Source organism: Misgurnus anguillicaudatus, unplaced genomic scaffold (assembly GCF_027580225.2).
Source record: "Misgurnus anguillicaudatus unplaced genomic scaffold, ASM2758022v2 HiC_scaffold_26, whole genome shotgun sequence".
In the NCBI taxonomy this organism is placed as follows: domain Eukaryota; kingdom Metazoa; phylum Chordata; class Actinopteri; order Cypriniformes; family Cobitidae; genus Misgurnus; species Misgurnus anguillicaudatus.
The window spans coordinates 3,153,025-3,175,701 of NW_027395276.1; the positions used below are offsets into that span (position 1 = coordinate 3,153,025).

A 22,677-nucleotide genomic window follows, 5' to 3' on the forward strand; every position below is an offset into this window, starting at 1 on the left:
GCATAAAGCGGCGGGGACATCTCTCACCCGCAAATACGCTTCATCCCGGTGGCATGACAACACCGGCCCTCGTGGCCAAAAGAAACAGACCGGCCCACCGGGAATCCTCCCGGTTCTCCCTATGGCCAATCCGGACCTGTCGTATAATACATACGAATTGCTGTGAGATCATGTTGTTTTTTCAGAAATAAAAACTATTCTTAGATTAAAAGGGAAATAATCATAAACTAAATGATTTCAAATTAGATACAATTTGGCTTAAATAGGTAATCTTTGTTTTATTAAAAGTGATTTATTGTAGAAGATGTTTACATAGAGAGTCAAGGTGCAGTTTATTGTTTCTTATGACACAAAGTTGTTTTCATTTGGTTGCATTCAAATCACATGATGTTTATTTGAGATATTTGTACACTAGAAATGATTCAAATTAAAATCTATTTAGTGCAAAAATTGGTGCTTGAAATCTACTCCTGCAATCTCGATGATGAAATCCCAATGGTGAGTTTCATCAGTGTGACACGCTATACTATACTATCCCATACTAAGCTAACTATTTAAACTATCCTGTTTTATACCTCATAATATGAATATACTATTATATATATATTACTATTATAACATGTTAATGGGTGTGTCCTTTAAAATGCAAATTAGCTGATCTCTGCACTAAATGGCAGTGCCGTGGTTGGATAGTGCAGATTAAGGTGCGGTATTATTATAATAAGATCCCCTTCTGACATCACAAGGGGAGCCATGTTTCTAATGACCTATTTTCCACATGCTTGCAGAGAATGGTTTACCAAAACTAAGTTACTGGGTTGGTCTTTATCACATTTTCTAGGTTGGTACAAGGACTGGCGACCCAATTATAGCACTTAAACATGTTATCAAACAGCTAATGTAAACAAATGCAGTCAAATGTAAAAAAAAATATTTGGGGTGAAGATAATATGGTACGGCATAACATTATTTAATAAAGCTAATAAATTGGCATTTTCTTGACTATAACAAATTGCATAAGCAACCAACAAGTCTGTAATGCGTGTGTCCCATTTCCCATCTCTGACTGCATCCAACGAACCTTAAAAGACTTCATCACGCTTCCTTATTTCAGCATTTTAAGCTGCGATGGATCTGTGTTGGTAAAAAGCAGAAGGTAAAACAGCTGTGTTAGCCCGCTCTGTTTAACCTGAGCTCACGTTATCCCACAAAGACCCTCATATTTGTTTAGCTATGGCTGTATAATCCGTTCAACAGACACAAGTTAAATATTTGCAAAACGATTCAGGATCCATAAGAAAGACCCGACTGAGCATTACATTATACTGTTTTCACATGCAAACTTTGACTGACAGTGCAAATGTTATAATACTATAGTCTTCAACCTTTATTCATTTATAAACATAAAGATCATCCCAGCATATTCTTATCTTTCATGTTTTATGAGGCTCTGCTTGTTCTTCTGTCCTTAAATGGCACAACCGAGGCATGCGTGCTCGAGGTCGGGGGACGGTCTAGATGTGCTCTCCTTAAAGATTCTCTATTTAGCAATTAGTATGAAATATGGCCGCTCTCCTTCAAGTGTGCGAAGACAGATGTTTGCCGACTGGCCTACATACTGTATGAGGACGCACGGAGCCCACGCTGTCCTTAATAAGAATGAATAAAACACAGGAATGACCGGAGAGCAGAGGAGGACAGACCAGCTGTGCATCATTACTTTATTATTCTTCATTTCCTTCCTTTAACGCTAATACTCCTCCTTTTACTACTTTTTTAAAATCGTACATCCTCCATATGCAAACTTTATGACAGTACAGGATAGGACGGTTCAATAAACAGGGAGTTTGTGAATGACAGGGGTCAATCTGCATGAAACCCTCGCAAACGTGTGGCGGATATCTCAGCTTTGTTAAGCGTGAAATATGTTTGAAAGAGAAAGGACATTGGTGAATTGAATGAATGAGGAATTAAATGGTGAATGAGAATGAAGGATTGATAGGTTTACTTAACAAAAAGGGTGAGAATGAAGAGAATCAACATGTGGGGCCACGATTGGAGAACGTGGAAGTATAAAATAAGGGTTATCGCAAAAATTTCTTTCCATATAAGGTTGAATATGAAAGATAGAGATAAGACAGGATTGAATATTGCAGTATTATTCAATTACCACCAATAATTCAGCTTCAATCTCTTAAAAACAGCTGCGCCTCATTATCATTATTCACATAAATCAGCACTTGGTGCAAATAGATATTGCTATATGCTATTATTGCATGATGTTAACTTTTTTATAGCATTGCCTGCAAGCATTTTCATGCAATCATGGCAGAGGATCAACTTTTGTAGATTCAGGTGTTTAAATGGCAGCAATGGCAGATTATGGACATCTGTGGCATTCAGATCAAGCCTGAGGGAAAATGCACTGTGACAACACAGATTTAGTTTGCATATTTACGCTTTACCTGATGCAGAAGTCCTTCGGTGAATTGCGTGTTAAAACAATGCTGGTGGTGCATGCAATTTAAATTTGTTGACCTTCTTTATTGTTTGAAAACCACTTGTAATATCAGGATTTACACTAAACACTTGGGAAAACAATTTACGGTAAACATTCAGACCGTGAACAGCTTAAACCACAGAGGAAGTAAAACGTTGCAATATGCAATAGACAAAGACCAAATTATTATACAATATTTAAAGGAAAACACCACAGTTTTTCAATATTTTACTATGTTCTTAATTCAACTAAGACAAATTAATACATTTCTATCTTTTTTCAAGATGTGCACTTCAGCTTTGCACAGAGCATTGTGAATGTGTTAGCATTTAGCCTAGCCACATTCATTCCTTAGGATCCAAACAGAGATGAATTTAGAAGCCACCAAACACTTTCATGTTTTACTGGATCCTAAGGAATGATTGGGGCTAGGCTAAATGCTAACACATTCACAACGCGCTGTACAAACATGAAGTGCACGCATTAAAAAAGATAGACATGTATTAATTCGTTTAAGTTGAGGTAAGAGCATAGTAAAATATTGAAAACTGTGGTGTTTTCCTTTAAAGGGACAGTAAGTAGGATTTACCCCCATCTAGTGGTGAAATTATATTTTTTATTCAAACGAATAGTGCTCTCTAGCGCCTCGCTTTTTCAAATGTGTGTTGCAACTAGGCATAGGCCGGTATGAGATTTTGTCTGTATGATATCCTTAAAGGAATAGTCCATTTTCTTAAAAGAAAAATCCAGATAATTTACTCACCACCATGTCATCCAAAATGTTGATGTCTTTCTTTGTTCAGTCGAGAAGAAATTATGTTTTTTGAGGAAAAAATTGCAGGATTTTTCTAATTTTTATGGACTTTAATAGAGCCCAACATTTAATACTTAACTCAACACGTAACAGTTTTTTCAACGGAGTTTCAAAGGACTATAAACGATCCCAAACGATGCATAAGGGTCTTATCTAGCGAAACGATTGTCATTTTTGACAAGAAAAATAAAAAATATGTACTTTTAAACCACAACTTTTCGTCTAGGTCCGGTCCAGCGCGACCTAACGTAAATGCGTAGTGACGTTGGGAGGTCACGTGTTACATATATAAAACGCACATTTGCGGACCATTGTAAACAATAAACTGACACAAAGACATTAATTAATATCAGTTGACATACAACAATGTAGGAACGGTCCTCTTTCAACACATTTGTAAACACTGGGGCGGAGTTTCGCGTTCGTCCTCTGTGACCTTTTGACGTCATGACGTATTGCGTGGGGTCACGCTAGCGCATCACGACCGGATCTACATGACGAGAAGTTGTGGTTTAAAAGTGTATATTTGTTATTTTTCTTGTCAAAAATGACAATCGTTTCGCTAGATAAGACCCTTATGCCTCGTTTGGGATTGTTTATAGTCATTTGAAACTCCGTTGAAAAAAACTGCTAAGTGTTGAGTTAAGTATTAAATGTTGGGCTCTATTAAAGTCCATTAAAATGAGAAAAATCCTGCAATGTTTTCCTCAAAAAACATAATTTCTTCTCGACTGAACAAAGAAAGACATCAACATTTTGGATGACATGGTGGTGAGTAAATTATCTGGATTTTTCTTTTAAGAAAATGGACTAATCCTTTAAGCAAAAATACAAGAGTTTCACAGTATATTGCGGGTTTTTTTTTTTGCAACACTAAAATGTGTTATTTTCAGACGTATACAGACAACAACTTTTTAACTGGACACAATACATTTTATTTTTAAGCAACATACAACATGTATGCTTGGGAAAAAGAAAGCCTTTAAATTAGAATTTTCTTTCAAAAAAATATTTTTGTAATATTAAATTACTTTATTAATGATTGAATTAATTTTGTGTTAACCCAGCTCATACCTTGCAAACGGTATTACAGAAAATGTTAGTGGTTTTGAAACCTCAACTGTTATACCTTGAAACCGGTAACCGAGCCATGCCTAGTTGCAACTATGGTAGCCGTTATGAACTCACTGATCTCCTTGTCCGTTTCAGCTGGTTCACTTGTTCTGAACGAAAACTCGCTGTGAAAACGCGTTGCGGTAGGCTAGTGCTTTTTGTCCCTCTCTGCTATCAATACGGCCGAACGACATGGAAGCCTCCCTGGACTATTACCCGTTCAAAGAAAAGTCAGATCATTGACAGAGATCATTTGACAACAATGAGGACATATTTATAAATAAAGACACTGATTAAATAAAATACTTAAAAAAAACTACATGTCCATTTAAATACAAGACCATAAAGCTTGATTTCTGTAACAAAACATAAAATTTCAGCATAAATCCACTAGGTGGTGCCGTCATCCTCCATTGCGATGCTAAGAAGAGTCATGTGATCGTGGGAGATCGCTAACGTTGCTTTATCGATGACATATGACACATCTTATCATAGGAATATCCAATCTGTCCACATACACTGCGGATGCGAATGCATGTATCCGATTCATATCCAATTTATTTTCGATCTAAGAATATTACAATCTATGCGCTATTTTCCTGCTTACACGTTCACTGGTCATATCCGATCTGTGCCACACGAGAGAGAAAAAATTCAAACATGCAGTGTAAATGCGACCTTAGCAGTGTAAACTGAGCCACTTTGCTGCCTTAATAGAGAGCCACCTTAATGGAAACATACTGACTGAAACAGAATAAAGGAGTCTGAAACAGTCAAATCAATCATTTCCCCCCTTCAGTTCACACACACACTGCCCTTTTCAATATGCAGTACAGGCTGTATCTCTATGTTGTCAACCTTGACTTTTGAAGGGGTCGGAAGAAGAGTTAGATTCCCTTTACTGCTCATTCAAATCTCCGGAAAAGAGAGGACATATGATAAAGTAAAGGAATGAAACAGTGTGAAGAAAAATAATCCATCCCTTTATTAGGCTGCATTTACACCTATTGCCTGTTTGAAATGACTCAATTCATTTTTTCCCCTCAAGTGGCACAGATCGGATATGACCCACAGACGTGTAAGCGCATACAGTAGGTTCTGATATTCTCCGATCGGCAGGGGCGTCATGCACCAATTTTTTTTAAGGGGGCACAGTGTCAACAGCTCACAGAAATTTGTGCAGACATCAAACGAAATATTATAGAGCTTTAAGTCTTTTCCATGGCACTTACATTTCTAACAATCTGAAAACCCCTGCTTTCATGCAAAAACCTCCAAAATAAACGTGATGACTAACTTTCATATCAAATACTATTCAATTGGAATAATGACACATTTGCATCATATTTACATCTGAAACGGCATGTTTTATTTATTTAAGTCTTAATGGCTTGTTTCATTGTGTCATTATGCATTTTGCACAACAACTGCATCATATAAAATTAATGTAATTTTAAAGAATATTACATTCCATAAAGAATATAAACAACGAAAATGACATAAGCTATAGCCACGTGATTGATTTTAATGTTCAATAATGATTTAAAAAAATATGTTTAGATAAAATTATTAGAGGAACGGATTTTTGCATTAAAGTTTACCTCATATGTGAGCATGTGAGATTTCGCGCCCGCGTGAACTCTGGCGAACTTTGGCGTTATGCCAAGAAGATGAATCTCTACTAATATAACGTTGAGACGGTCACATTTAAAACCATACATTTTCTACACAGAGGAGGTTAACTGCACATTACCGTACTGGGGTTTGGAAATGTTGTGAGCGTTTCTAACACGTTTTAATTCCTCAGATAGCCAAATGCAGCAGCAAGCCAGCAACAGCAGATAGCTCGTGAGCGCGCCCAGACGCTGATGACGTCTGCGACGCACCGACTGCAGCGCCAGCTGCCACCAGAATAAAAGTAATGTTACATGATCAAAACACTATCAAAACGACGAAAATCTCCGAAAAGTGACAAGGATGCAGCACAGAATGTATAATATTGTGCATATTAAACAGATTAAAAGTCAAATAACAGATTAAAAGCGGAGTCCATGATGTTTGAAAGCCAATGTTGATATTTGAAATCACCTAAACAAACACGCCCCTACCCCAATAGAATCTGGACCTTCTGTTGATAGACCCGCCCCACACATACGCAAACCGGCATTTGATTTGATTTGATTGGCTATAAGTGTGTTTTGGTAGTCGGCCCGTCTCCTTTTCCAACGCGTTTTTCAAACATCGTGGACTCCGCCTTTAATGGACGCTTATTTGATTTTGAGGTTGGATGCAAAATCCATTGGCTCAAAAAAACCAAGGGGGCAGGTGCCCCCTCAGTTTGAATGGGCATGACGCCTCTGCCGATCGGTTTCAGGCCTCATTCATATGTGGAAATAAATCGGATATGAATCGGATACCCCCATGTCAAGACGTGACGTGCTATACTCAGGTGGACACCACCCACACTCATATGACTCTTTTTAGCAGTGCATCTTTGCCGCGATTGCTCATTTTAGTAGAGTAATTGAAGTTTTATGTCTTGTTACTGAAATAAAGCTCTATAATATTGTGTAAATAATCTTTCATCTGAAGCAACTTATAGTGAATTCAATGGTATACATTTTATTCATAAGCGTGTTGCATGGGATCCAAACCATGTAGTGCTCTATCAAGTGAGCTACGGGAACATACTGGCACCCATTAAATTAGTAGGTGGGAATTTGAATTGAATCACATGATGATGAATGAGAAAGTCAAGTGAAATGACAAAAGGAGAAATTTTCATACCTGTGAAACCTTCCTGAGCGCTTCACCGCTCACCACCAGACCTTGCAGGAAAGTTCTTGCAGCTAAAACCGTACGTGTGATTCTGGTCTTCATCTCTCTCGGCGTGTCTCCGAAAGGCTTCAGTGTTTCCGACTGTTTGGCTACACACTCCAGATACTCTTCCTCAATGCTATACTGAGGATTTAAAGCTTTGAAAAGCCTCTCGAGCAGACGGGCCCAGAATTCATTCACCACCTCTTCCAGGTTGACTTTGGTCCCTTTGTAGTACCTCCGCAGCTCCGAGTACAGGTCCTGAAACACCTTGGTAACGTGCGAGAAGAGAGGTCCAAATCCCGCCTGGAAGGAGCTTTGGAGCGACGCTTCAGAACGATTCAAAAGCTGCAGGAAATAATCTGAAAACACACGAATAACACATTAAAGATGTGTTCACAGTAATGGGGATTAAGTCTCTGTACTGTTGGTTACTAACAGGTGTTAGCGCAGTCACAGATGCTCTGTCTGCATTAATGCGGTGTCATATCAAAGCATTAAAGCAATTAATAATGAATGACTCAATTGCTTTGTTGCGGCAAATAAGTGTAAACAGTGTGCATGTGTGTTTGTGTATTTACCGGAGGTTTGTGTATACAGTACCTGGATTTCAATTTGCCTGGATTACACGATTCTTGTGCAAATAAACTACAGGGCAAATGCAATGCAATGTAACCAGCTGCTGCATGATCATCATAAACTCACAATAACCTGCTTACACATCAATCAATCCAACCCTACTTCAGTTAGAATATAAATAAAGTAAAATGAAAGTTAATAACGGTACTAGATTTATAGTTCATAAATTAACTATAGTTGATAAAAACAAGTTGTTCTTTCCAAAACAGTTTACATGTTTTAAGATCTTTCCTTATACTACACCAATGGAATTATGTTGGGACGAATACTTGCAGGATGAAATACAGGGCTGTGTGCTGTAAATAATATCATCTTGTGCTTCACATTTAATAAAGTTGACATGAATCATACTTTTGAAATGACCAAACACATTAGATCATTTCATGACATTACAGCATGTACAGTGCTTGGCAACATTTTTTTTTATCGAAACATACAGATGTTACCAATCCAACATTGTCTTTAAGTGCTGGGTTTGCTGTGGTGATACAAAATGATTGAAGACAGTGGAGTCCAAAAGTTTTCAGGTTATTGTAACTTTTAAAATAAAGTTATGGCATGACATTAAAAAAAGTAAACGTTTACGTTTCCAATTTACATCAGATCTTGCCTAAACTATTAGAGTCTATGACCGCTGTCATTATAGGAAAACTTATGACCATTATCTTCAATTTTCTATTCAACCATTCACTTTTATGTTAATAATACATAAAATAACAAGATATAAAAATCCTCTATACGTCCACAGAAACCTCTCAAAGCTCTTTAGATTTCAATATGCTCCATTTTTGTCATTACAAAAGCATTTTTATTTCATCTTTCTGAATAAAAGGTTTTAGTACATTTAAATCAATTGCACAGAACTCAGTGTAATGTAAAAATACTGTCAGAATAGAAATCAGGGTTCCCACGGGTCATGGATTTTTTGGAATATCATGGAATTTTAAAAAGTCTTTTCCAGACATTTAAAGTCAGGAAATATTAGGGATTTTAGTTTTTATTGATCAAAATGTAATCCGCATGTCAAAGAGCACCTATATGGTCTGATTTCATGATTTTACATTTCTTTTGGTGTGTAAGTGTGTATTAGTGCATGTTAACGATATGCAAAAGTTACAAACCCCAAAGTAAATGATGACGCGAGTTATCGTCTCCATTAGAGATGTGTTTTCAATCACCACTACTGTACAAGGTTTGGTTACTCAATGTAATGAATTAAGAATGTTTATATGTAATTGATTTAAAGCCACAATATGTAAGATTTTTGTAATAAAATATCCAAAAACCACTTGCACAGTGTGATATATTTAATTCAGTTGTGTATTTACATTATCATTATTACATTACATTATTAAAGTTCCCAAGAAATTCCTATTTTAAATAATGGCTCATATCTTTCTTGTAAGTGACGGCCTTTTAGTGACTAAATATTTGCGCTATCATCAGTTTCTGGTTTTAAAGGTCAAGGAAGGATCCTCTGAAGCCAGAATTTCGAGGATGCTACGTCATCGACATCCGTCGAAGGACTGTTCCAATGTCGAGGATCCTCGGAATTGCAACCAACGTCCTTCGTTCAAAAATATCCCATATACAGGAAAGGATGCATATGTGTATCCTTTGCACTCTTTACACTCTCAAATCACCCACAATCCTTTACACGTACCGCTGAAAGCACACCTTTTTACTGACGTAATGATAATGTGATCAAATGTACAGGTAAAAAACATTTAGTCATTACCTCATCCATGAACATGATTAGCAAACATACATTCATACATCTCTGGATGGTAAAAACAACATCTCACATTGTTACACTCTCCTTCTTAACGTCATTAAGTTTCACCTTTGTTATTGTGTAACAGCAACCTCTAGTGGTGAAATTCCTACATAATGTGGCTTTAATTAAAATATCAAACCAAGAGTCAAATGAGGTAAGGAGGTAGGAACAGTATATAAAGAGTTTGGTTCCAAAACGCAATAAATCAATTTTGACAAATTTCTGTAAAAACGTGTTTTCTATACCAAGAAAGTGACAAGATGAAAACAACTATTTTCTGTTACAAACTTTCACATAGCATCTTTAGGTTATAAAAACATAAAAAATTTAAATCCATAACTTGATTTTCAAAGATTTATTATAAAAACGAATAATTTTTTCCACAAAATGCAATAAATCCAGTTTTTGTTTCAAAATGCTAGAAATCTATTAATTCAATGTACAAATGTGCATTCATCTTCGCCATTTTATATTCATTTAGTTGACTAGTTGTACACACTGACTAAAAAAATAAACATTAATGTCATTAATCAAAACACTTACTTTGTCATATTAAGATCACTGTCATTGCTGCTGTTATACTTGACGTCGTCGCTTAGCATTTTTCACAGCGATCAGCTGTAAATGTTTTGGTCCTGCTCGATTTATGTTGACTTTGAGTAAAATAATGGAAAGTTTTTCATAAGATCCTCTGGGGTAAATGTGTTAGCATGTCTCCTGAGTGCTTCGCGTAAATTATTAGATGTTGATGGTGTTTCTTTCCTGTCACAGAAAACCATCACAGGTTTATCAATGCAATTAAAGTATTATTTTGTTTTGTTTGTTGATCACGAAGTACAAAGTAGATGAGGAAAACTAGGACTCCGTGTACTCAGCGTGCCGCCATTTTTTGTTTACATTGCGTGACTGGTGGTGGGCTGTGGATTTATTGCATTCTGTAAAAAATAAGGAGTGGCATTTATCGCATTTTGGAAAAAAAGGGAGAAAAGATGACAGAATAACACGGCGGATATTGGATTTTGCGTAAAATTAAGAATTTACTTTTAACTACTGACCTAATATAATACTGATTTTGGCAGTAACTCATTTTTTTCAAAAATGGCGTTTATCGCGTTTTGGAACCAAACGCTTCATATGTAGTTAACTCTTTCTCTGCCATTGACGAGTTATCTTGTCAATCCGCAATACCGCTATTATCCACCAGGTGGATAATAGCGGAACTTATAAAACCCTTAAGTATCGCCCTAGGGCAAACATCTGTATGTCTGTCTAAATTTTGATCATCGCTCTTTATCATATCTCTATCAATAGTCCTTTACAAAAATGTAATTATCTTAGCTTTTTGCTCAAAATTTTGTGTTTTTGAAGAAACCTACCTATAATTAAGAGGTGATAAAAAGAGAACTTTTTTTGTTTGTTTGCAAAAAGCATTCATCCAACACCCAGAGGGCGCCATCGCCTGATTACTGACGTTGCTCTTCCTCTCTCTCCACTTCCTGTTGGTATCTGTTATAAGCCTGTGTGTATTACCAACATTTTGCGAAGTATTGCCAGCTTATCCCTGTCTCTACCAAGCGTTTTCTCATTACCTTGTTTGTTTGCCACGTGTATGATTCATTGGCTGTTTTTTGACCTTGTGTATTTTTGGATTTCGATTTGGAACTGATTGCTGTTTGGATTTCCTGCCTGTTATTGAACCACTGCCTGTATTTTGGATACGATTCTCTGCGTTGCCCTTATCTGTACTTTTGCTGTTAATAAATCACGACATATGGATTCAACTACTCCACCGAGTCAGTCTCCATTACACAGAGGGTCTGTTCTTTCATTTAATATATTGTATGTTTATATATTTACAGAAGAGCAATTGCTGGGTGGCATTAAACTTTTGTGAAAATCATGAAAAATGCTGACGGGGAAAGAGATAATAAGGATGAAGGCACAGTGCATAAAGAAGGTATATGATATAAAGAGGAGTATGGTGGATACACTGCTTCTTTGTTCATGTCACAGTTCTCTGACCCCGCGATATTTCACTACAACCCTTCGCACTTTGCTCTCGCTTTCTCTTTCCTTCATCCATCTCTCTGACAGCCGTGTGGATGTAATGATATCAGGGGCTTTGTAACAGAACACACAGAGAAAGTGAGACAGAACAAGAAATTAGATTTATTTAACTGTATTTAAGTGTTAAATGATTGAATTAAAGGAACCTTTTATCACTTATTACATTTTTAACATATACACAAATACAGACATTTCACATGTGGAGCCTCAGCAGGTTTGTGTTCACTGTAAGTCACAGACTATGTACAGAAGAGCTCTTTAAACGCTCTACTTCTGTGTGAAAGTCTTAAATCAGATCAACACAAACACACAGGAGCAGGTGTGGCCTGAATCTCAGCAAATCTGCTCTTAGTTACATGTGTGTGTCACCAATACAACATACAGGTGCATCTACCTCATAGACTGTAAAAACTATAGACGTAGTGTCCATGATGCCACTCATATGTATGTGAATAGCATTTTTAAGCCAATAGTTAGCGGGGCCTACAGTCGCCATCTTGGCAGCGTATCATTCCCATAGACTATATAAAACATGGAATAGTGTTTGATGTCAACCGTATGTTTCTGAAGAGCGTTTTTAAGCCAAAAGTGGGCGGAGCTGGTCGTCGCCGTCTTGGCAAACGACCAGATAACCAAAAATGGCCAAATAGACGGAATGTGGGTGGAGCTGAGCGGACAGCAGCGGGAATCCACCTATCAATCAAGTGGCCACCACCTTAATTATGCAGAACTTTAACTCTTCCTCCGCCAGTGATGAGTTAACTCCCCATTTAAGAGAAAATGCTTCCCTGCCAATGACACGTATTTCTGTCTCTCCGCAATACCGCTATTATCACCGGGTGGCGCTTTTCCGCAGCTTATAAAATCCGGAAGTATCGCCCTAGGGCAAACAGCTGTATGTTCATGTATGTTTTGAGGATCGCTCTGAATCTGATCTCTATCAAAAGTCGTCCACAAAAATGTAATTATTTCAGCTTTTTGCCAAAAAATTGCTGTTTTTGAAGAAACCTACCCAATGTCACAACATTTATTTCTGTCCAAAGTTTGACATTTAAAGGGGACATTCCATGAAAATCAGACTTTTTCCATGTTTAAGTGCTATAATCGGGTCCCCAGTGCTTCTACCAACCCAGAAAACATGAAAAATAGCAACCCTGTAACTTTGTTTTGGTAAGGCTCTCTCTGCAAGCATGTGAATAAATAGGTCATGCGGATTTCGCTCCCCCCATGACGTAGGTAAGGGCTCCTAATATAATGATACCGCCCCTTCAACTGCGCTATCCAACCATGAAGCTACCTCGAGTGAGAGTGACCGAGAGAAAGTATGACTGACAGCATGACGCGTTTGTATTCCCTCAAACACAAACAGGAGCCTACAATCTTATAACTTGTAGTTTTAATATTTCTAAAGATTGAATTAACGTTCTAAAGGATTAACCTGCAAGAGAGAGAGCGAGTGAGTGAGTGAGAGAGAGAGAGAGAGAGAGAGAGAGAGAGAGAGAGAGAGAGAGAGAGAGCAACACGACGGTTCGCTTTCAAGTAAGTTATGTTGTTTAATGTGTTTCTCTGAAGTTTATATGAATGAACACGAGGATTAATGCACTGCACGAGACAGAGTAAGAGAACAACGCGTATTCACTATCATACACAATAAGTAAATATGTTGTTTAATGTTTCTCTGAAGTTTCAAATGAATACGAATAGATGAGAGACTGACAGAAACGCGAATGTTCAATCACAATAAACTTAAACATGTCATGTGATCTGTTTCTCTAAAGTTTAAGCATTAAACGTGTTGTTTTATTACAAATTATTTAAATGTGCTCGTGTGGTTTGGTCAAAAAGTTTACTTCTGAGTGTTTGTGGAAGTGTAATTTATTGTAACATGCTGAAAATCATTGTGCCTGTTTAAAACACTGGCAGCATATGAGACCAAAAGTCTTTATTTTTATTCCACAATGTTCCCCATCTGCTGATAAACATGTATTTAGTATGCATAAAACAGATGATTGACTTTTTAAACTTGTTCAAATATATAATGCTTAACATCGCTCACTAACTTCTTTCGTGAGAGAATCTTCCTTGATGCTGTCATGTCTACAGCGTGAGCGCTTGAGACTCCGCCCACCTGAGCAGCTCGTTTGGATTTAAAGGGATACACACAAAAACGGTGCATTTCTGCTCAGACCCATAAAGTGCCTTTTTTAACATGCCACAATAAATTACCTATATGGTATTTTGAGCTAAAACTTCACATAATATACTCTGGGGACATCAAAGATTTATTTAATATCTTAAAAACGTCTTGTAGAATGTCCCCTTTAAAACAAGTTAAGAGTCTATGGCTGTGTCTGAAATAGCCCTCAATATCCATAAATAGAGCACTTATTGAGGGAACATCCATTTTTAGTGGTGTCCTTAATGCCGAATGAATTACTGCATCTCATCGGAGGGCGGCACCCACACTGCAGTGCTTCCAGCGAGCTTAAGTATCCGAATTCACTTACTTGTTTTCATTCACTCATTTAAGTGAACTATATTACAGTAGTAAACTAAATTAGGGAATCGTTAATAAGGGTATGGGTGGGTGTTTGGACACAGACTATGATTATTATTAAGTATTTGCTTCTTTAAAAACTAAATGCTTGATATAAATACATACATCAATAAATCCTCAACATGGTTGTAAAATCACTGTGATTCGTGGTCTTGTTTGGCTTATATTTGTGTGTCTGTGAGTGCTGAAGATCATGGAACTTTCTCTGTATGATAGCAGCATGTTTAATTGAAAATGTTATTTTATAATATCAGCATTTAAAACGCTTACAGCTATAAAGAGTCATTTAAACTCAATAGCATTTGTTGAACTACCAAAATATTTCTCATTTAATTTATAATAATTTAGGAAAAAGCTATTGTGAACATGATGCGCATACAAACATACAGTTAAAATGTCATTTGGCAGATTTAGGAGAGTTTGTTTAAATTATTATATAACCAAAAAATGTCATTACTTGTAAAAACAAATACATTTACAGTATATGTACTGTAAAGTAAACAAAGTGATAACATTTATTTTTGCATTAATATAAAGAAAATGTATTTTAAATGCAGAATTTTATTCTAAAGTGCATCAGAACTTTCACTTTTAGGTTTAAGGTGTGGGTTAGTAATTATACTTAACTGTATTAAAACAATAGAAACATGTCTATGGTATTTTCCTCTTTGGACATCTAGATAAATGTGTATTACTCTCACAAATGATCCCCTACAGCAAAAAGCCGCTCCTTATAAATTCCTAAATACCACTGAGTGTCTCCTCACCCTTCAAGAGAATCCAATATTCAACACATACCCATTACACACACCTAAACATACCCTAAAACTAAGTGTGATGCAAAACAGATAGACAGACGGATGGATGGATGGATGGACGGATGGACAGACAGACAGAGAGATACAGTAGATACAGACAGACAGAGAGATACAGACAGACAGACAGACAAACGGACAGACAGATACACACAGACAGACAGATACAGTAGATACAAAACAGATAGACAGACAGATGGATGGAAGGACGGATGGAAGGACGAACGGGCGGACAGACAGACAGACAGACAGATACAGTAGATACAGGCAGACAGACGGACAGACAGACAGATACATACATACATACAGACAGACAGACAGACAGACAGATACATACAGACGGATAAAGTCGATACAGACAGACAGATACAGACAGACAAACAGACACAAACAGATCCAGTAGATACAAAACAGATAGACAGACATATAGACAGATGGATGGATGGACGGGCAGACAGACAGAGAGATACAGTAGATAGACAGACACACGGACAGAAAAATACATACATACATAAAGACAGACAGACAGACAGACAGACAGACAGACAGATAGACAGATACAGATACAGACAGACACAAACAGACAGACAGACAGACAGACACATACAGACAGATATAGTAGATACAGACGGACAGATACAGACAGACAGACGGACAGATACAGACAGACAGACAGACACACACAGACAGATACAGTAGATACAAAACAGATAGACAGACATATGGACAGATGGATGAATGGATGGACGGATGGATGGGCAGACAGAGAGATACAATAGATACGACAGACAGACAGACACACGGACAGACAGATACATACATACATGCATACATACATACAGACAGACAGACAGACAGATACAGACAGACAGACAGACAGACACAGACAGACAGACACAAAAAGACAGACACATACAGACTGACAGAAAGACACTGTAGATACAGACAGACAAATACTGAAAGATACAGTAGATACAGACAGACAGATAGGCAGATGGATGGATGGACAGACAGACAGACACACAGACAGACAGGCACAGACAGACAGACAGACAGACAGACACAGACAGACAGACACAAAGAGATAGACACATACAGACTGACAGAAAGACACTGTAGATACAGAGAGACAAATACTGAAAGATACAGTAGATACAGACAGACAGACAACAGATACAGTAGATACAGACAGACAGATACAGTAGATACAGACAGACAGACAACAGATACAGTAGATACAGACAGACAGATACAGTAGATACAGACAGACAGACAGACGGACGGACGGACGGACGGACGGACGGACAGGCAGACAGACAGACAGACAGACAGACAAAGAGATAAATACATACATACATACATACATACATACAGACAGACAGACAGACAGACAGACAGACAGACACATACAGACACATACAGACTGACAGAAATATACTGTAGATACAGACAGACAAATACTGAAAGATACAGTAGATACAGACAGACAGACAGATACAGTAAATACAGACAGACAAATACTGAAAGGTACAGTAGATACAGACAGACGGACATGCAGATATAGACAGACTGATAGACAGATACAGTAGATACAGACAGACAAAAACAGACAGACAGACAGACAGACAGACAGACAGACACACACATGCAGACAGATGAATAGATATATAGATAAATTGATAAATAGGCAGGTAAACATTCTTTTTAAAAGTGTACATTAGGTGTGTTGTGGGTGTTGTATTGAGGTGGCAGTCTGGAAAAGTTTAATACTCAGTAAGGGTTTCATTTACATTTATACGCACACGCACGCACACACAGCATTAAAACTATACCAGGTGAGACCTGAGTATGAATGCACTCTCCCTTATCTTTATTCATTTCCCCCCATCTCATGACCAAAGCGTGTTTTTATGACTTAAACAGTGACATCATCATGAAAGATTATATCTGACAAATTCAGATTACAGACAAGAGATTATAATCTCACCGCCCCATCTGAACCAATCTAACCGCAGAAATTATTCTGTTTTTTATTTCATGGTAAATATTGTCACATAGTCTAGCTTGTAATGAGTTAAAGAGCTTTTCCACAAATAACACAAAGCTGCACATAAACAAGCACATATGGAAGACAGTACACACACCGGGTATAATCCACCATAGGAGAGCCAACTGTGCCAAGTGTAATGCATGCTGGGAAACACACACACACACACACACACACACACACACACACACACACACACACACACACACACACACACACACACACACACACACACACACACACACACACACACACAAATCTTCTCCTCCCTCTGCCACAGCACTTGGAAAAATCACAGTTCAGGAATCCTCACCACAGAATGTGTCTCCATGTGTGTTTGTACACATTCCCAGAGGTTAGCTGGCACAGACGTTATTTAAACCAAACCTGGGTTTATACTCTTAAAATAAAGCTTCCTAAAATGTTCTTTGTCAGGCTCCATAAAAAAAAAACTTTAACATCCACTGAAGTTTTGTGTTGGACATTAAAGTTATTTGTCACAGAAATTTTTTTTACGAACGAAATAAAGAAAAAATATTTAGTATTACCAACATGCATCACTATTGAAATTAATGGGAAGATCCCAACGTTAGGGTAACCACCTGACTAAGGCTTTGTTGCAGGACAGCAGATGTGATTTTTTTTGTGGGATAAGGCGGACATGAGTGAGAGTCGTGATAGGCTAGTATTAGTATTCAATGTAAAAAAAATCATTTTGCAGTGAGGTTAACCCTACTTGCCGATAAGACTGCTAATGAAGGCACTGTATAATTTGGCACAGGATCCATACCAACTAATTTTAACAGCACAGACCTATTCAATCTCAATATAAGGGTGATTCTCACGAAAACTTGGTTTTAAAAATGTCAAGCATGAAAATGTAAAAATTGCTTAAATTTACTTTTTTTCCCACCAGACATTGAAAAACAAAGTCTGGAGTAAATGGGAACATTAATTTAAAAACGTTCATTTAACACTTTTTGTAACATAATTTAAAAAATTAGTCCTAAAAAATCTCATTACCGCAACAGTCAGAAAACATCAACACTAACATATTTTCAAAATGACTTGACAAACCTGAAAGAACATAATTTGGAGATTCTGCACATGCATTTAAAATCAAAGTATTATGCTTCTATTAATTAAATTTACATTTAATAAGCATCTGTTGCGGTAATGATAATCAAAATGTCGTGTAAGCATTCTGACAAGACAATATTTCAAATTAACTGTAAAAAAATGATCTTACCTGGTAGCCATCTTGAAGTAACTGGTCCATGTGCTTGGTCACTCAAAATCAAACTTTATTAAAATTCTGTATGTGTGCTTAAACTGTTCTCAAAAAGTGTTGCGGAGGATGAGAACATCAGGCATGGACACATCATTTTCCTAATTTTTCTTCATTAAATGAATATTCAGTAAATATTTTTTCTGTCATCTAAAGTAGTCTAGCAAAACATCCATTTTTTTTCCTAATATTTTTGTGTTAATTTGATTAAATTACAACATAACGCATGTTCAAACACAGCCGGACACATTGCGGTAATGAGAATTTCAGCAGAAAATGAGATCAAATTTCCAATTATAAATTCTTATGTTGAAATCACACATTGTGCAAGGTAGAACACAGTATTGTGTTAATTCTGATGCTTTTTAATATTACTATATTACACATTTTAAAGCTAAAATCATTAGTGCCGTGGTGTTTTAATGGTTTCGTGAGAATCACCCATAAGCCTATAAGTTCAGTTTTTATAAGGTCCACAGTTCCTCAGTTCCTTGTCTCTCCATCATGAGAAAAAACACCCTCTCCACGAATGCACTGGTGACAGGGATGCTAAACAGGAGATCCCATATAGATTTTTAAATTCTGTTGCTGTTTTTTTATTCGTTTCTTTAAATAGTGCACTTGTAATTCAAAGGAAGATTAAATAAAATCTAACTATTATTAAAAAAACAATACAGACAAAATTAAAATGTGGGACATTAATTAAGACTTGCGGGAATCAGGACAAAGCCTTCGATTCAGGACTGTCCCGCGAAATGTGGCACAGGTGGTCACCCTATCCAATAGTCATTTTGGCCGCTCTAGTCCCGCCTTCCAGTAAAAAGAGCCAATCATCAAAGAATGACATCCTCTGGGGGAGGGACTTTGTGCATGCATATAGTATCTGACAAGTCTTGCTTCAGCAAGACTAGGGGGCGCTGCAAATATGACGGCATACTGACTTCCTTCAAAAGACTTTGATAAAGATAAGAAAAAAGACAAATAATTTTTTTGACTAAACTAAACTTTGACTAAAAGAATCTGTGAGGAACCAAAAATTGTTCTTTATGTCATCACTGTGAAGCAATGATTTGCAATTACTAAATGATTTTTTTAGTGCTGGGCAAAGATTAATTGCGAATAATCGCATACGAAATAAAAGTAAATATTTGCATAATATAAGTGTGTGTGCTGTGTTTAATTATTATGTATATTTAAACACACACACATGTTTATATATAGTTTTATATATATATTATATTATGCTAAAAATCACTTTTATTTTGTATGCGATTAATAGTGATTAATCTTTCCCCAGCACTCATTTTAATACTTTAAAAAGTCATGTTTTAGGTTGATGCAGATAGCAAGAGACTGGTGAGAAAATAAAGGGAAAATGTGCATATTGTTATATCATTTTTAATATTTTAAATATATTTTGTAATACCGCTTTATTTTACAAAGTTAAAGTATTATTAAAGTACATATCAGATATGCATATATGCACACAATATTGCATTTTTCTTCAATTTTTGAGCACCGTTTTTTCAAGAGTAGGGGCAACAAAAACAGTGAAAGAATAATTGACAAACATTATATCAAAGCAATGAAAGCACAAAATCTCACACAGACTTGAGGAACATTCATGCAGACTGTACAGATTGTGTTCGTTTATTTGCGAAGTTGTCGTTCATTAACAGACACATCTTATCAAAACACACACAGACACACAAAGACGACAGATGAACGTTCATTAAACACCCACACATGCACGTGAGAGAGCTAACTGAAACATGGAGAAAATCACAGGAAGACACAAAAAACACAACTACACAACTATACACGCACAGGCGTCTCGCTGTCAAAACACTTGGTTGGAATGTTGCCTTCACTTTAGTTGTTATTAAGAGTGAAAATCAACATACAGAAATGTCCAAAACAAATGTATTAAAGCGAGAGTTCACCAAAAAAGTACAAATTCTGTGATCATTTATGTATCCTCACGTTGTTCCAAACCTGTATGTCTATAAATTAAGATATTTTGAAAAATGTCTTGGATCTGGGGCACCATTTATTTCCATAGTATTATTTTCTCTTACAGTAGAAGTCAATGGTCACAAACTTTCTTCAATTCAGCAGATTATTGTATTTGATCTGAATTGAAGCATGTTCACTAAACAGATATGATTGCAAGTCAAGATGTTTCTGTAATACAGCCATCGGTTCTCTTTCTTCAAACACAATCGCTCAAAATCGTTTTCAGCTGTATTGCATGTGCTACTCTCAGATACGAAGCACAGGTCTGGTCTTCTGTACAGATAATCACAAAACTATACAGCCTGCAGCGTCAACACCACCCCAATGCCCAATCAGATCTCCCCAACGCCCAATCAGCTCTCGTTACCATAAATTACTGCATTTGTCATCATCATAAATATCAATAAACGTACAGGGAGAAAAATTTGCTATGGTAAACAGGCCATCTAAAGATAAAAGACTTGCATATACCATGTAGTCATACTCTGACATTACATAATAACACAAAACTCCCTCCCGAGTCTGCAAAAGCAGACAGCTACAACAGGACCAACTAAAATGACCAGACAGTCATAATCACGTTATTATACGACAACACCCAGACAAAAAAACATGCAAAACTTTTTTTGACAGTGTAGGTTGAAATTTGGCATGCCACAAACAATTTGATAGCCTTTAGGTAGTTGGCTGCATTATAAACCACGCCCTCTCCATGCAAACATATAGGACGTAAGATGAACTTAAAAATCAAATTACACTTTTTTTTACAAAGATTTTAGTTATTTCTTATCAGGCTGAAAAAGTATTCGGGTGATTCTCACGAAAACTTGGTTTTAAAAATGTCAAGCATGAAAATGTAAAAATTGCTTAAATGTACCTTTTTTCCCACCAGACATTGAAAAACAAAGTCTGGAGTAAATGGGAACATTAATTTAAAAACTTTTACTTATCATTTAACACTTTTTGTAACATAATTTAAAAAATTAGTCCTAAAAAATCTCATTACCGCAACAGTCAGAAAACATCAACACTGACATATTTTCAAAATGACATGACAAACCTGAAAGAACATAATTTGGAGATTCTGCACATGCATTTAAAATCAAAGTATTATGCTTCTATTAATTAAATTAACATTTAATAAGCATCTGTTGTGGTAATGATAATCAAAATGTCGTGTAAGCATTCTGACAAGACAATATTTCAAATTAACTGTAAAAAAAATGATCTTACCTGGTAGCCATCTTGAAGTTACTGGTCCATGTGCTTGGTCACTCAAAATCAAACTTTATTAAAATTCTGTATGTGTGCTTAAACTGTTCTCAAAAAGTGTTGCGGAGGATGAGAACACCAGGCATGGACACATCATTTTCCTAATTTTTCTTCATTATTATTATACATGAATATTCAGTAAATATTTTTCTGTCATCTTAAGTAGTCTAGCAAAACATCCATTTATTTTTTTTCTTAATATTTTTGTGTTAATTTGATTAAATTACAACATAACGCATGTTCAAACACAGCCGGACACATTCCGGTAATGAGAATCTCAGCAGAAAATGAGATAAAATTAACAATTATAAATTCTTATGTTGAAATCACACATTGTGCAAGGTAGAACACAGTATTGTGTTAATTCTGATGCTTTTTAACGTTACTATATTACACATTTTAAAGCTAAAATCATTAGTGCCGTGGTGTTTCAATGGTTTCGTGAGAATCACCCATTTGCTTTTATTTATGTTATCCCTCTTTTTACTGTCTATGGTTAAAACAGCCCAGCTACTTTCTACACTTAAAAAAATAAAATGTATGATTCTTGAGATAAACACCAATCCACATAGAAACTTTGACACCCTAATGCATTTCTTTATCACGTTCTCAAAAGGATAAAAGTTTTTGTTCATAACAAAACAAATGAGTCAACTAAAAATGATTCAGTGTTTAAAGTCATGTGTTCATTGTGCTGTATAATAAAAAGGAGGCCATTTTGGATCAAGGTAACAGTAATCAGTTTCTATGCACATTCATAGACAGAAGATCCGTAACTCACCATCAAAGCTCTTGTACTGGCTGCTGATAGATGCTTGTAGGGTTCGTCCAGTTTCTCTCACATGAGTCTCAAACTCTCGTCTACTCAGGTTTAAAAAATTCTCCTCCATCCCACTCGTGCAGCAGGTGTAATCTTTAGCGCACACCCGCAGATGCTCACCTGAGAGAGACAGAG

The 22,677-nt window shown here is 36.5% G+C and overlaps 1 protein-coding gene across 1 annotated transcript in view; it reads right to left on the reverse strand.

Moving 5' to 3' along the window:
* LOC141362372 (glypican-1-like) overlaps positions 1-22,677 on the reverse strand; it is a 109,400-nt gene that overhangs the window by 17,806 nt on the left and 68,917 nt on the right. The window contains exons 2-3 of the mRNA XM_073864355.1: positions 22,504-22,662; positions 7,215-7,606 (exon numbers count right to left, since the gene is read on the reverse strand). Of these exons, the coding sequence (XP_073720456.1) occupies positions 7,215-7,606; positions 22,504-22,662 (551 nt within the window). The remainder of the gene's footprint in view (positions 1-7,214; positions 7,607-22,503; positions 22,663-22,677) is intronic.